Genomic DNA, 13,384 nt, shown 5'->3' on the forward strand with positions numbered 1-13,384 from the left:
TTAGCCATGAAGGGAAGGATATATAGGACTATAACTAGCAGGGATTGTTGGATCAACTAAGAATGGGGGCAGAGGGAAGGACTGGACTTAGGTTTGTTTGTAGGCGGTAAGGAAGCAGCCAGTAGATTGAGAAAAATTGAATATTGGTGAGAGAATAGAGATGACAGAGGGATAAATGTGCTGATATAGACTGGAGAGAATGGCATCAAGCTCTTCCTTCAAAGGCCCTTTATTGAATATAATTTTTATTCCATTGTAGTTGGTAAAGGATGTGTTTAATATTTGTTTTCCCGCATTTGTGAAATTTTTATGTCTTGCATGATACTGGGGGTTTTTGGCAAAGATGCCTAATACAGCTGAAAAATATGTATACTCTTTTCTATTTTCAGTTAGTAATTGCCGGAGATATTTTAAGGTCCTTTTTTTTTTTCCTATTTTGGTTAGATTTTATTAAGTCTGAGAGGGATACATTGAAATACCCAACTCGTAATTTTATGATCTTATTTTCTTTCTATAAATCAGAACTCTTCCTTTAAGTGTTTACATGCTATGCCATTCAGTGTGTGTGTGTGTGTGTGTGTGTGTGTGTGTGTGTGTGTGTGTGTGTGTGTACAAATATTGGTACTCATTTTATGTGTTACCTTTAAGTATAATATAGTTTTGCTCCTTATCTCTTTTCTGTTTTTACTGCTAACTTGTTTGAGGTCGTGATTGCTACCCTTCCTATTTTGAGGTCACTGGAAGTTTATTGATTTTCTCCATCCAACCGTTTATTTTCACTTCCTGAATGTGTTTGAAATGTGTTTCTTGTAAATAACATATTGTTGTATTGTGCTTTCTAATATGTCTTATGGATGAGTTCCTTCCATTCATATTTACTGTTATGATTGTTAATTGCAGTAGGGAATTTTTCAAAAATATGAACTTTTGATACAGAGCTGCTCAGGTTCATGAAAAGCTCAGTAATTCACCAAAGGCAGTCCATTCAGACCTTTTCTGTTCACTTATAGGACCAGCTTCATTGTCTACCCTCTATCTAGCTTGGACAGTAGGCGGTCTTTATTCACTTGGTTCATTCTTTTCCAGGCTAGAGAAACAGGAGATAACGTAATTTTTGTTAGGATATTCCCAAGGGCCATATCCAGGTCCATATCCAGGTATATGAAATTGTTTTATGGACCAAAAATCTCAGATGTGCTTCATGCATAAGCTGTATGGTTAAGAGTTTCTGGGGAATAATGAAGGCTGCCAGAGACCTTTACCAGATTACTAATGGCAGATTACTCGGCAGAAATTTGGAGAACACTACTCTGGCAGCTACTGTGTGAGGAGAACATTACTCATTCCTTCCCTTTCCTATTTTAGATTGTGGGGTGTGTGGCTCTACTAGGGAAACAAGTTGAAGCTGTTTTTGTGTGATAAGATATTAGCTCTGTTGGACTTTGGGTCCTATTTCTTTTGGGGTTTTTATCTCAAGATGATCTCTGGGTATTAGAGAGAAGGGAGTGAACTTTAGAGGCAGTACTGTTTTTTTTGTCATTCTCTCTCTCTGCAACTCCTTTCACTTATCTCTCACTTTTCTAGATCCTTTAACTTATTCTAAGTTTTTTCTGCCTTTTAACCTTATATAATCATATAGTGTAAGAGTCAGAAGGTATATTAAAGTTTACATAATTCGCTTTTTCATTTTATAAAAGAGGAAATCTCATGATTGCTCCATTGGGAAAAAAGTCTTAACCTGACTTTTGTCTTTTTTTCTTACCACTCTATCATTCATATTTTTCACTAGCTAAATTTTTAAATTACAGCTGCTTCCTCCATTTATTCCCCACTCCGCTTCTTTCTTGACAGTTTTACTTCTGTCCTCGCCATTCAGTAAAAACTACCCTCTCCGTTGCTGCTAATGGGTCATAAAACCTCTTCTGAGTTTGCATTCAAAGTTGTGCTGCCATTGATAGCTCCTTCCTTGTTTGTTTACTTTGACTTTTTCTAGCTTTAGGTTTTCATAGTATTTTTTTTTTTAAATTTCTGGGATTTTTTTTGTGGGCAGAGGGGTTGGAAGGAGGGAGGCAATAGTTTTCCTTATCTCTTGTTTGCTACAGTTCTTCAAAATTTGCTTGTAGATTTGTATTGTTCCCCTTCATGTTTGCCCTCTTCGGTTAATTTATCTTCTCACATGATTTTTACAGCCTCCAGTAAGCAGATGACTCTCAAATCATCATTACAATCATCTCAAGGATTTAGGAAAAAATTATCTTGAGCAAGTAACTTGACCTCTCTGGGCCTCCGTTATTTCCATTTGAGAGTGTTCATTTATGTAAAAGAGACTAATAGATAATCTCTAATCTCTAATGATTCTAAATCCATGGAGACCTTACTTTTAAGGCTTGTCTTCATCCTCTGTGTTGAAGAATTCTCATTAGAGGCAACAACCTTCTAAACTGGTCCTCTTGTTTCTTCTGCTCTCTTCCTTTCTATCTGTTTTCCACACAGTTGCCAAATTGATAGTCAGTGAACAATGATTAATTAAGTGCGTACTCTGTTCTAGGCCCTGTACTAAGTGTTGAGGATGCAAATATTATAAATAATACATTTTCTCCTACTAAAAAAAATTCCTTATTCTCAAAGATTTTATATTTTAATGGGAGAAAACAAAGACACGAGTATGTACAGAATATATGCAAATAAAATAAAATAAATATAAAATAGTTAAATATTCCACGTGATGCTGTTGGTACCTGATTGTGGGGGTGCCTAGTTATAGTTGGAAAATAATAGTTATAAATTTTAGATTGAATTAATAATCAGTGGGAATACACATTGAGGATAACTAAATTCGGAGGGTGCCTTGAAAGTGTTTCCTGATGTCAGTGATGCATAAGGAGATATTCAGGTTGTTTATAGTCAGTTCTTTTTTGGATGGAGAGAATTGGGGAAAAAAAGAGAAATACCTATTAATTCCATAGTGGTCAAGAAGATTCCCCTTTTGGTTTCTTACCATGCCTACAGGACTGTTGAATGGAAACACTAAGGGTAGAGCAGGAGTCCCTTCTATGTTTCAGCCTTTTGACCTAATCCATCAACTGGCTGTAGGGGATTTAATCAGCCTTTTTCAGTTTTGCTGTCCCTTTAACAAGGAAGCATAGCTAGTTTTTTACCTTCCTAGGACCATGCTTCCATTGGACCAACAACACTTGCTCTATCCTGCGCATGTTTCCTGCATTTCCTAGCATGTTTCTTTTTTAGACTTTGGAGGTTCCACTTACTGTTACCTATCATTTCTGATTCATTTGGGTATGTCCTAAAGAGTATTTTTGTAGTTATAATACTGCTTTAAAGAATGAATGTTTGAGGTATGGTAATTTGATTTGTGATGACATTTACTTTAGAATACTCATGTTAATAACAATGTTCTTTACTTTCTCCCTCCTAGTTTCTCTTTGTGGCCAGATGGGTTTGTATGGACAGTCCTGTCCATTTGTAACTTCATCAAGGTGAGTATAATTTTCGCATTATGGTATTAAATAGTATTTAAAATAATATTCTGGAGTATTTTATACACAGATTTTGTTTTAATGGGATTATTTTATTTTAATGGGCCATTGGTTAGTATTTGGGAATATTTGATTTACAGATTTTGTTTTAATGGGATTCAATTTAGTGAAAATTTTTTTGTTCAAAATTTAATCAGCTAATTTTTTTTTAACAAATGTCATTCTTTTTTACTTAGAATTTTTTACTTTGAACCTTTACACAGGTTTAAATTAGAAAATACATAGACTTAATTTGAATTTTTAATGCAGTAAAATTTAATAATATTAATAGATAATAATTATATAGTACTTCAGGATATACAAAGCACTTTATCAAAATTACCTCAGTTTTGTAAAATTTATAAAAATTTATCTCATGATAAAAAATTACCTCATTTTTATCCACACAGTAACCCTGTCAGGTAGGTGGCATTATTATTCCTATTTTACAGAGTAGGAAACTGAAGCAAACAGGTGAAGTGACTTGCCCTGGGTGAAACAGCTCATAAGGCCAGTATTAAATAGGTTTTCTGGACTCCAGATCCAATGCTTTATCTAAAAACTGTCACCTAGCTGCCTCTGATTATTAAGCTATCCTGGAGAGGTATTAAATTTACATTTGCTTCTTTTTAGGGCACTGTGGTCTTAATGGACAGACGGCCTGAATTTTGAACTAAATTCAATCTTAAATAAATCAAGTAGGGAATGAATTTTTATGGAGCTGGTAACTTTTAGGGAAATTTTAATTAGACTATATCGTGCTTGATGGTGACACCTACTGATCACATGTGATATTGCAACCTGCTTTATTAGGCACTGTAGATATCCACAGGTATGTAGGTTTTGGAGGAAGGGATTAAGTTCCTGGAGGCATTAAGAAAAATTACTGTTGACTAGAGCAGAAGTGGAATTTAGTATACTGTGTTCGTTTCTTAGCATTGCATTTTAGGATTGACAAGGGCAAGCTAGAATTCCTTTAGAATTAAGAACATAACTAGGTTATAATGACAGGACTGGAGAACATGTTGTGCAAATATCAATTGAAGGAATCAGGGATGGTTAGACTTGAAAAGGGAAGATTTGGAGTTGACTATAATTCTGTGCAGACATAATGTTGGTATACTGTTACAACCAACATGGTTAGAGACTAATCACCATTTTGTCCCTTTTTTCTTGTTTTTAGCAAGAAGCTTTTTACTTTTAAGTCCCTTATGAAACTTCTTCTTGCTGAGGGAATACATTTCTAATTTTATAATGAAAATCATTGGGAAGTCAGTAAGCAATAAACATTTATTAAGCATTTACTGTATGCCAGACACCGTGCGTGAAAGTTGGTGTTATAAAAAGAGGCCAAAAAAACCATAATCTCTGCTCTCAAGGAGCCCACAACGTAATGAGGGAGAGTCACTTTATGTTCAGTATAGAAAATCATAGATTATTAGAGTTTGGAAAATCACTGATTATTATAGTTTGAAAGGAATGTAAAAGACCAATTGAGAATAGTCCCTTCAAAGTATAGATAAGGAAATTGAGGCCTACAGAGGAAGTGAATGACCCAAGGTTGCACAGTCAGTAGTTAGTGGCACTAAGAGCTAATCACAGCTTTTTCTTTTACACTCACCCCCACTCCTTTCTATGTGTATGTAAAGCTACAAGTACTAGTATAATACTGAAAAAAAGTCTTCTTTATGTAAAGTATCTTAAAGGTCAAGGAGCATAATTTCACTTAGTCTCCCTTTGCTCTCAAGCTGTTTTGGGGAATAACCAAAGCTGTTGGTTGCAATATGACCTGTTTATGGGTTGAAGGGTGTTGATGTAACTTAACTTTTAGTATTTTCTTAAGTATTTTGAACTCCCATCTCAGCGTGTCAGTGACAGGATATCTTAAAACCACAGTTCCCCACTGGCTAATTCTTTTTTTCTAAACACTTAAGGGAAAAGACAGAAATAGAGAGAGACACAGAGACGCAGAGAGACACAGAGAGAGAGTGTTTAAGAAAAATGAGTGGGAAAATCAGATATTAAGCTTCTTTGCAGAGAGTTCATCTATTTTATTTGAATATTTACGATAAGATATCTTTAGGTTCAAGCTAAAGCTTATATGACTTTGGTTTGTGTTAGTATTCATGTAATTATTTGCCCTCATAGCATCATTTTTGGAAAGGTTTGAGAGTGAGCCTTTGTTCTAGTCCCCTTTTTGCATTGACAGAAAAAGTACTCAGATGACATGATCATGAGATAGATGCTTTTTGCCATTTACTCACTGTATTATAACTTTTTCTATATAATATTAGATTCTAAAACTTCTGGGTTTAATCCCAAATTTAGCATTTAATTCATAAACTGAAAAACCTGGAAAAATTGGAAAATATGAATTCAAAGGACTCATTTCTCTAATATAATAATATTTCTCTCTCATACTATTATCTTTCCAGACCATTGCTGTACTTCCTTTTGACTTTTCAGAATATAAGCCAGAAATGGGTTGAGGATAAGAATAAAGAGCTTGAAGTAAAGAGAAGAGTAATTTGGGGAGAGGGAGTAATGCAGTTCCTGTTTTCAAACCTCATGATATGAAATAGCCAAATAGACATCAGACACATTAAAGTTAGAATACTTAAAGTAACTTGAGATGCTTTTATGATGCTCACACAAACACACGTACAAATACACATACATAGCCTTTTTGCAAAAGACAATAAGTAAACTGTAAGTTTTAGTGCCAAAGAAGTCAAGCGTAAGACTGAGATAGGGAATGGTAAGTTGGTAAGATAAATGTGAGGGTACAGATGTAAATAGTTGGCAGAGGGAGTGCTTATATGGGTTACATATAGGAGAAAGTAGAGGTTCCATGCAGTAAAGATACAGCATGTGAGCTGGCAGGAGAGAAGGATGGACCAGTGAATTAAGCTCCATTTTCCTCAGTATTTGGGGAAACTTTTATTTCCTTCAAATGGTATTGGATATTGGCTCATTTTTATTACCTTTGGATAGGATAATTTCATGCCATTGAGGACTGTGGAATTTTGGGGAAAAAAGCTTAAGCTTTTTAGTGCTCTGTTTAAAGGAATGTTTGAGACCAATGCAAAATTTTTTGTAGGTTTAGATGTTATTTTCTTTACAAAATTGCACTTGGTAGCACTTTATTCTTTTATTTGATAGTATAAGCAGTATCCCGCTTATAATGTCTGGTTCTGTGTAATGAGGGCATTTCTATGGCATGTGATATGTAGCAATTCTATTATAATAGATCATTCTTAGACTGTTAAAATTGGATGAAACCTTAGAGGTCATCTAGTTCCAATACCCTCATTCTACAGAAGAGAAAATTGATTAACCAGAGAGGGGCAGTAATTGCTCAAGGTTGCATGGAGGGAACAAATTCAGTTTGATAAGAAATACAATGTAATGTGTCACATGTTTAACAGGGGATAGTATCCTTTTGGCATATTATTCATATGTGATAAGTTTTGAATACTTGTATGATGTTGAATAATCACCAGGACATTTTGAAAAACTTGTTCAGATTAATATCCAAATGTAGTATTTATTGTATACGTACCTAAATAAAAATAATTTGACAAGTCAGCAAACAGTGCAGCCCATCTTTGTATATATGACTTTCCCTTTTGATGAATTTTAGATACTTTGAGACTTTCATTTTGGCAGTTCATCGATGTGCACATTCCCTTAGCTGATACAGATTCCCTCCAACTGCCCTACTCCTTCATACCTTCTCATTTGGAGTAACTTTTAAAGGAATAGCTCTTTAATTCTTCTAGAATACAATATAGATTCCAAAGTTTGGCTTCCAAAGCCCTTCATAACCTGGCCCTGGGTTACCTTTTCAATTGTAGTATATGTTCTTGCACTGTTTCCTAGTACACCTTTCTTGACTATTGTAGTTCAACCAAACTAGCCTTCTCTCGTTTCCAGTCCTTGACAGTGGTAGTCAGTCCCCTATGCCTAGAATAGACTTTTTGCTTACTCTTGGAATCTTTTATTTATTTATTTTTTGTTCTAAATTTTTTTTTTTAATGTGCTTCCATACTTTGAACCCTGATATTACATGTTTCCCTAAGAAAAATGAGAAAAATTATGATTGAATTCTTGATTACTTGAGTGGGAATTATTATCTTCCTATATTAGTCACTGTACACAAGAAGGACCAATATTTCAGAATACTTGGAAGGCCCAAACTGTCAATTGACAAAATGCATTTTTTGTTCACCCATAAGGCAAAAGCATTGAGCTAGGGTAAAATATGTATTTCAGAATAAAATTATAATAAAAAATGTTTGCATGGATTGATGTAACTGATCCTTCTGGTATTAACACTCAGGTCAAATTCTCCCCTGCCCACCCACACCACTCCCCCCTCCCATGGCACCCCAATATAAACTAAATTCCTATTGCCCATCCACTGTAGGATAAATGTAGAACAGGAAGGGACCTCATAGTCCATCCAGTCCAACATCTTAATTTTTTTTTTAACATAGTTCATATCACATAAAACAATTCCAACTTTTGGTCAGGTGATATTTCTTTTAAAGCATTTACAATATAGACCACAAACAAATTTTTTTTAACATTAACCAACTGAGACACAAATGATAACTATGTATACTAACTTCAAAAACCCTTGACCTAATTGTCTCCACATTATTACTAAGAATTAAAGGACCCAACTTATTGTTGTTGATCTAAAGTCCTATGCCTAATAGCTTAATTTTAGACTTGACCTCGGATGTCCCCCTACCAACAATCTATAATTTAATAGATCTGGTATTAAGCTTACAAACCTTTTGACTATAGGAAATAGCCACCAAAAGTAGGGACATTGCAGGGAAACAATATCTCCCCAACTTCATGTCAGTTCCAGGCAGGAGTAGATTGTCAACTTGCATTCAGTGAGGCTTAGAGTCTGCCAGGTGTCAGTGGAGAAATTGAGTCAGGAGAATCCTACCTCAGCCCAGGCTGAACAGCCACTCTCCTACCTTTCCCGTGAGATCACCTTTTGCAGTTCATACCAGCATCTCACAGGCTTACTGGCATCATGGATCAGTGGCTCAGACCACCTTTCTTGCTATCCATGCCTGGAGTTAGACTCAGAAGAACAGTCACTTAATAGTCCCATAGCATCTTAAAATCGCAAGTTCTAATAACCAGCTTTCAGATATGACTATAATTTCACATTGGCTAAGGAATATCTTTTGAGGCAAGTCTTAAGTGACTTACATGCCTTTCTATACATGTTCTAGTTCCTGCTTAAATAACAATCATAAAATCAAATTTGACATTAAAACCTTAACTTTTCCATCAATGCCAACTTTTACTCGAAGTTACCTGCCTGTAGGAGACTTAGACTAAAATTCATTTCCCCAAACTAAAGATGTCTCTGATTTAGTCTCAGTAATTGAGTCAATTGTTTTAATACTAATTGCTTTTACATCACTTTGTAACATGTCCAATTTTTCTCCCCATCTCTCCCCTCCCACCACCCCATAATACCCTGCATTCTGATTACCCCTTCCCTCAATGAATCCTCCATTCTATCACACCCCACCCTTCCCTTATCCCCATCTTCCCTCTTTTGTTGTAGGGCACGATAAATTTCTATACCCCATTACCTGTGTTTCTTATTTCCTGGTTATATGCAATAATAATTCTCAACATTTGTTTCTAATTCTTTGAATTCCACCTTCTTTCCCTCCCTCCCTCCCTCCCCATCCCCACTGAGAAGGCAAGCAATTCAATACAGGCTATATATGTGTTGTTTTGCAAAAGACTTCCATAATAATAATGTTGTGTAATACTGACTATATTGCCCTCTATCCTGCTCTATCGATACCCCCTTATTTTTTTTTATTCCCTCATTTGACCTTGTCCCTTCCCAAAAGTGTTTATTTCCAGTTACTCCCTTTCCCCATTTGCCCTCCCTTCTATCATTCCCCTCACCCACTTGTTGCCTCCTCTCCTACTTTCCTGTAGTAGGAAGATAGATTTTCGTACCAAATTTAGTGAGCATGTTATTCCCTACTTAAGCCATATGTGGAGAGAGTAGCTTCACTCTTCCCCTCTCCCCTTCTCCCTTTTCTCTTCCATTGAACAAGATTTTTCTTTATCTCTTTTATGAGTTATAGCCTGCCCCATTCCATCTCTCCCTTTCTCCACCCAGTATTTTCCTCCCTCACCCCTTAATTTTTATTTTATATATTTTTTGTGTGAATATCATCTCTTCTGATTCAACACAGCCTGTACTCTCTGTCTATATATATATGTGTGTGTGTGTGTGTTTGTGTGTGTGTGTGTATATGTACAGTCCCTTCACCTACCCAAATACTGAGAAAAGTCTCAAGAATTATAAATATTGTCTTTCCATGTAGGAATGTAAACAGTTCAGCTTTAGAAAGTCTTTTATGATTTCTCTTTCTTGTTTACCTTTTCAAGCTTCTCTTGATTCTTGTGTTTGAAAGTCAAATTTTCTGTCCAGTTCTGGTCTTTTCAACATGAGTGCTTGAAAGACCTTTATATCATTGAATGACCATTTATTCCCTTGAAGTATTAGACTCAGTTTTTCTGGGTGGGATCCTTTATTTTCATCAGAATTCAACTCAAGTGCCACCTTCTACATGAAACTTTTTCTCATGTCTCTAGCTGCTATTGCTAAAGTTTCACTTTGTATTTTGTGTGTGTGTGTGTGTGTGTGTGTGTGTGTGTGTGTGTAGAGCCTGTCTTTGATAGAATGTAGGTGAAGACAAAGACTTTCTTTTTCTTTATAATCCAATACCTACCATGTGTTTTATATATGTATATGTTAACATATATATAGTTGATATATATGTATTATATATAATTAATATATAATAATAAAAGCTTTTGTATTGTCTTGGGAGTTGTTGTTATTGTAGTTGTTGAGTTGTTTCAGTTGTGACTGACTCTCCATGACCCATTTGAAGTTTTCTTAGTACAGATACTGGAATGATTTGCCATTTTCTTCTCCAATTCATTTTATAGATGAGGAACTGAGGCAGACAGGGTTATATGACTTGCCCAAGGTCACACAGCCAGTAAGTGTCTGAGGCTGCATTTGAACTCAAGTCCTGCTGACTCCAGGGCTGACACTCTATCCATTGTGCCATCTAGCTGCCCATCTTTGGAGTTACCAGTGGACTATTTGACCTGTCCATCTGTTCTCACACATTTCTCATTTGAATACCATTAGCAATTTTATTTACCCTTTGCTTGCTAAATTTGATTGATTAGAGGAATAATACTATGAGATGAGATCATCTTGTCAGTGATCATCTTTGTCAGACAAAGAAGCCTTGTCTTCAGATGTAGGCTTGAAATTGATAGACCTATTACTTCCAAAAAGTTAGAATTAAGCAATATTTCTTATCAGCTTTAACTTTATTTAAAAAGTAAACGTCAACAGCAGAAGAATAACCATCTCTAAAATGTTTTGCTGTCCTTATGTTTCAATGTCTCCATTACAGTTTTAGCATAGTGCTTCATTATGGTGTATTGTCTTGGGTCATTGACAGACTTTGGCAAGTTCTTCTGTGCTAGAAGGACTTGAAGTACAAGAGCCCTGGGACAACTTTATGTCGTTTGAAGACCACTGTAGCTAATTTCAGCAAGGTTTATTATCAGTAGTTTAGCCAACGGATGATGGAAAGTTTCACAGTTTACAGCAGTTTACAAAACTCATCTGTTGAAACCACCTCTCTGGTTGAAATCATAGCTCTTTTAAAGTTTTGTTGTATGGTTAAATAAATATATTTATGATAGTAAGCCGTATATGTACATTATTTTGAGTTCTGCTTTTTTTGTGGTGGTTGTTTTTCCATTCATTCATTGCCAGGTTCACATAGATCATTACCTATTTCTATGTAGGAATAGGAGCTAGATCTGTGATTTCACTGGTATTAGGACTTTTGCTTCAGTGAGGAAACTCCTACCACTGTAGGTTGGCACTTTCTATGCAACTTAACAGTCTTAAAGAATCCTTGAAGTATTCTCTGAAAGAGAACTTCGTAGAGCACTGAGAGGTTAAAGAACTTGGGTAGGTTCTCACAGCCAGTATACACTAGAAGTGGGTCTTCCTGGCTTTGAAAGATCCACTTTTTTCACTAGGGCCAGTGACTCATTTCTACACTAAGCAGCTATGTACCAGTCCTTGTGTTAGGAACTGAGGATACAAATACAATGCATAAGATAATTCCTTTTGATAAAGAGTTTACACTTATAATAGGAATACAAGTCCATATTTAAATATATGCAAAATAAATGTAAGGAGGATTAAAATAAATACAAAGTTAGGGTGGTGGTAGGTGGTACAGCTTGATGATGCAGTAGATAGAGTGGATACAGTAGATATGGTGCTGGGCCTGGAGTCAGGAAGACTCATCTTTGTGAATTCATATTTGGCCTCAGACACTTACAAGTTGTGTGACCCTGGACTGATCACTTAACCTTGTTTACTCTAGTTTCCTCATCTGTAAAACAAGCTGGAGAAGGAAATGGCAAACCATTCTATCTAGTATGTTTGCCAAGAAAACCCCAAATGGGGTCACAAAGAGTTGGACATGACTGAAAATGATGCAACAACAAAAATGCAAAGTTAAATACAGGACACTTTAAGAAGGGAGGGCACTGGCAGTTTGAAGGGTACTTCATATATCTGTCACATTTTATAATAATATAAATCTTCTTTAATGTGTACTGTTTGTTTAACCCTTCCTCAAAGGGCATTTGGGCTCTTTCCAGTCTTTTGATGTTAAATATACTATGCCTTGAAACTGCATTTTACAGTTAGGTCTTTTTTTCTTATGGGTTATTTCCATGAGATATATTTCTAGTTGTGGGATTTCTAGGTATTTTTTATGGCTTTTATTTATTTATTTATTTATCATTTCACCTTTATTTCCATATATATTTTTCCCTCCTGCCTACCCAGCAAGGGAGAATGACTTTTATTGCATATAGTCAAATTACTTTACAAAAGATTTCCAAGTTTCGTTGTCATTAGTATATGAGTATACTTGTTTCTATGGACAACACCAATATCTTAAAATTTTTTTCTTTGTTCTCCTTTAATGGGTACTGCCATTTGTTTTCATTTTTATTTGTTAATTTAGTTGCAGTTTTCCAATTCTTTTAACTGTTTGTGTTTCTAGTTTTATTCATGCCATTTAAATGTTTTTTGGATATATTAATGTGAATACATTTATATGTAAATGAATGATAGAGTAGTGTCAGAAAGGCAGAATGATAGTGGATAGAGGAATGGTCTTAGAGTCAGGAAGACCTAAGTTCATGTCCTGCTCTAAACATACTACCTATGTGACCTGAGACAGTCAGCCTCTTGTTCTTGAGAACCTCTTTAAGTTACAAACTAATTGTCCAACTGCACATACATCGGTGGTGAGAGTTTGCGTAGCAGTAGTTCCTTATATTGATCAAATCACAGATATAGATGGTGCCCCCCCCCCGCCAAAAAAAATGGGAATATTTTTAAAGAGTGGTAGAATACAGTGTTTTTATCTATTTGTCAGTAGCAGCAGGTCCTAGAGCAACAGTGAGGCTAGTTTGAGATGGTTAATGGAAAGACAGATTTAACAGTCACTGACTCCCAACTTAACTTGTGTCCTTTTTCTCTTGCCCTCTATAGGCTCTCTATAGTGGCTATTAATTGCTTAGCCCTTTGATAGCCTGGGGGGGTTGGAGGGAGTGTGGTGGGATGCAAAAGAGATTGCTGACAACATGCATTTGAGACTGTGATTCATGAATCCAGATAGGTGACCGAAGCAGCTGGTATAATAGAGTATTAAATTTATTTTGTTGTC

General features: G+C 35.6%; 1 protein-coding gene across 6 annotated transcripts in view; it reads left to right on the plus strand.

Annotated features, from left to right (window-relative positions):
* FOXJ3 (forkhead box J3) overlaps positions 1-13,384 on the plus strand; it is a 159,189-nt gene that overhangs the window by 25,242 nt on the left and 120,563 nt on the right. For all 6 annotated transcript variants that reach the window (XM_072609744.1, XM_072609745.1, XM_072609749.1 and 3 more), the window contains one exon: positions 3,434-3,494. In XM_072609744.1, the coding sequence (XP_072465845.1) occupies positions 3,451-3,494 (44 nt within the window). In that variant the 5' untranslated portion in view covers positions 3,434-3,450. Of the gene's footprint in view, positions 1-3,433; positions 3,495-13,384 lie in introns of those variants that run through there.

Source organism: Notamacropus eugenii, chromosome 5, assembly GCF_028372415.1.
Source record: "Notamacropus eugenii isolate mMacEug1 chromosome 5, mMacEug1.pri_v2, whole genome shotgun sequence".
Lineage (NCBI taxonomy): Eukaryota > Metazoa > Chordata > Mammalia > Diprotodontia > Macropodidae > Notamacropus > Notamacropus eugenii.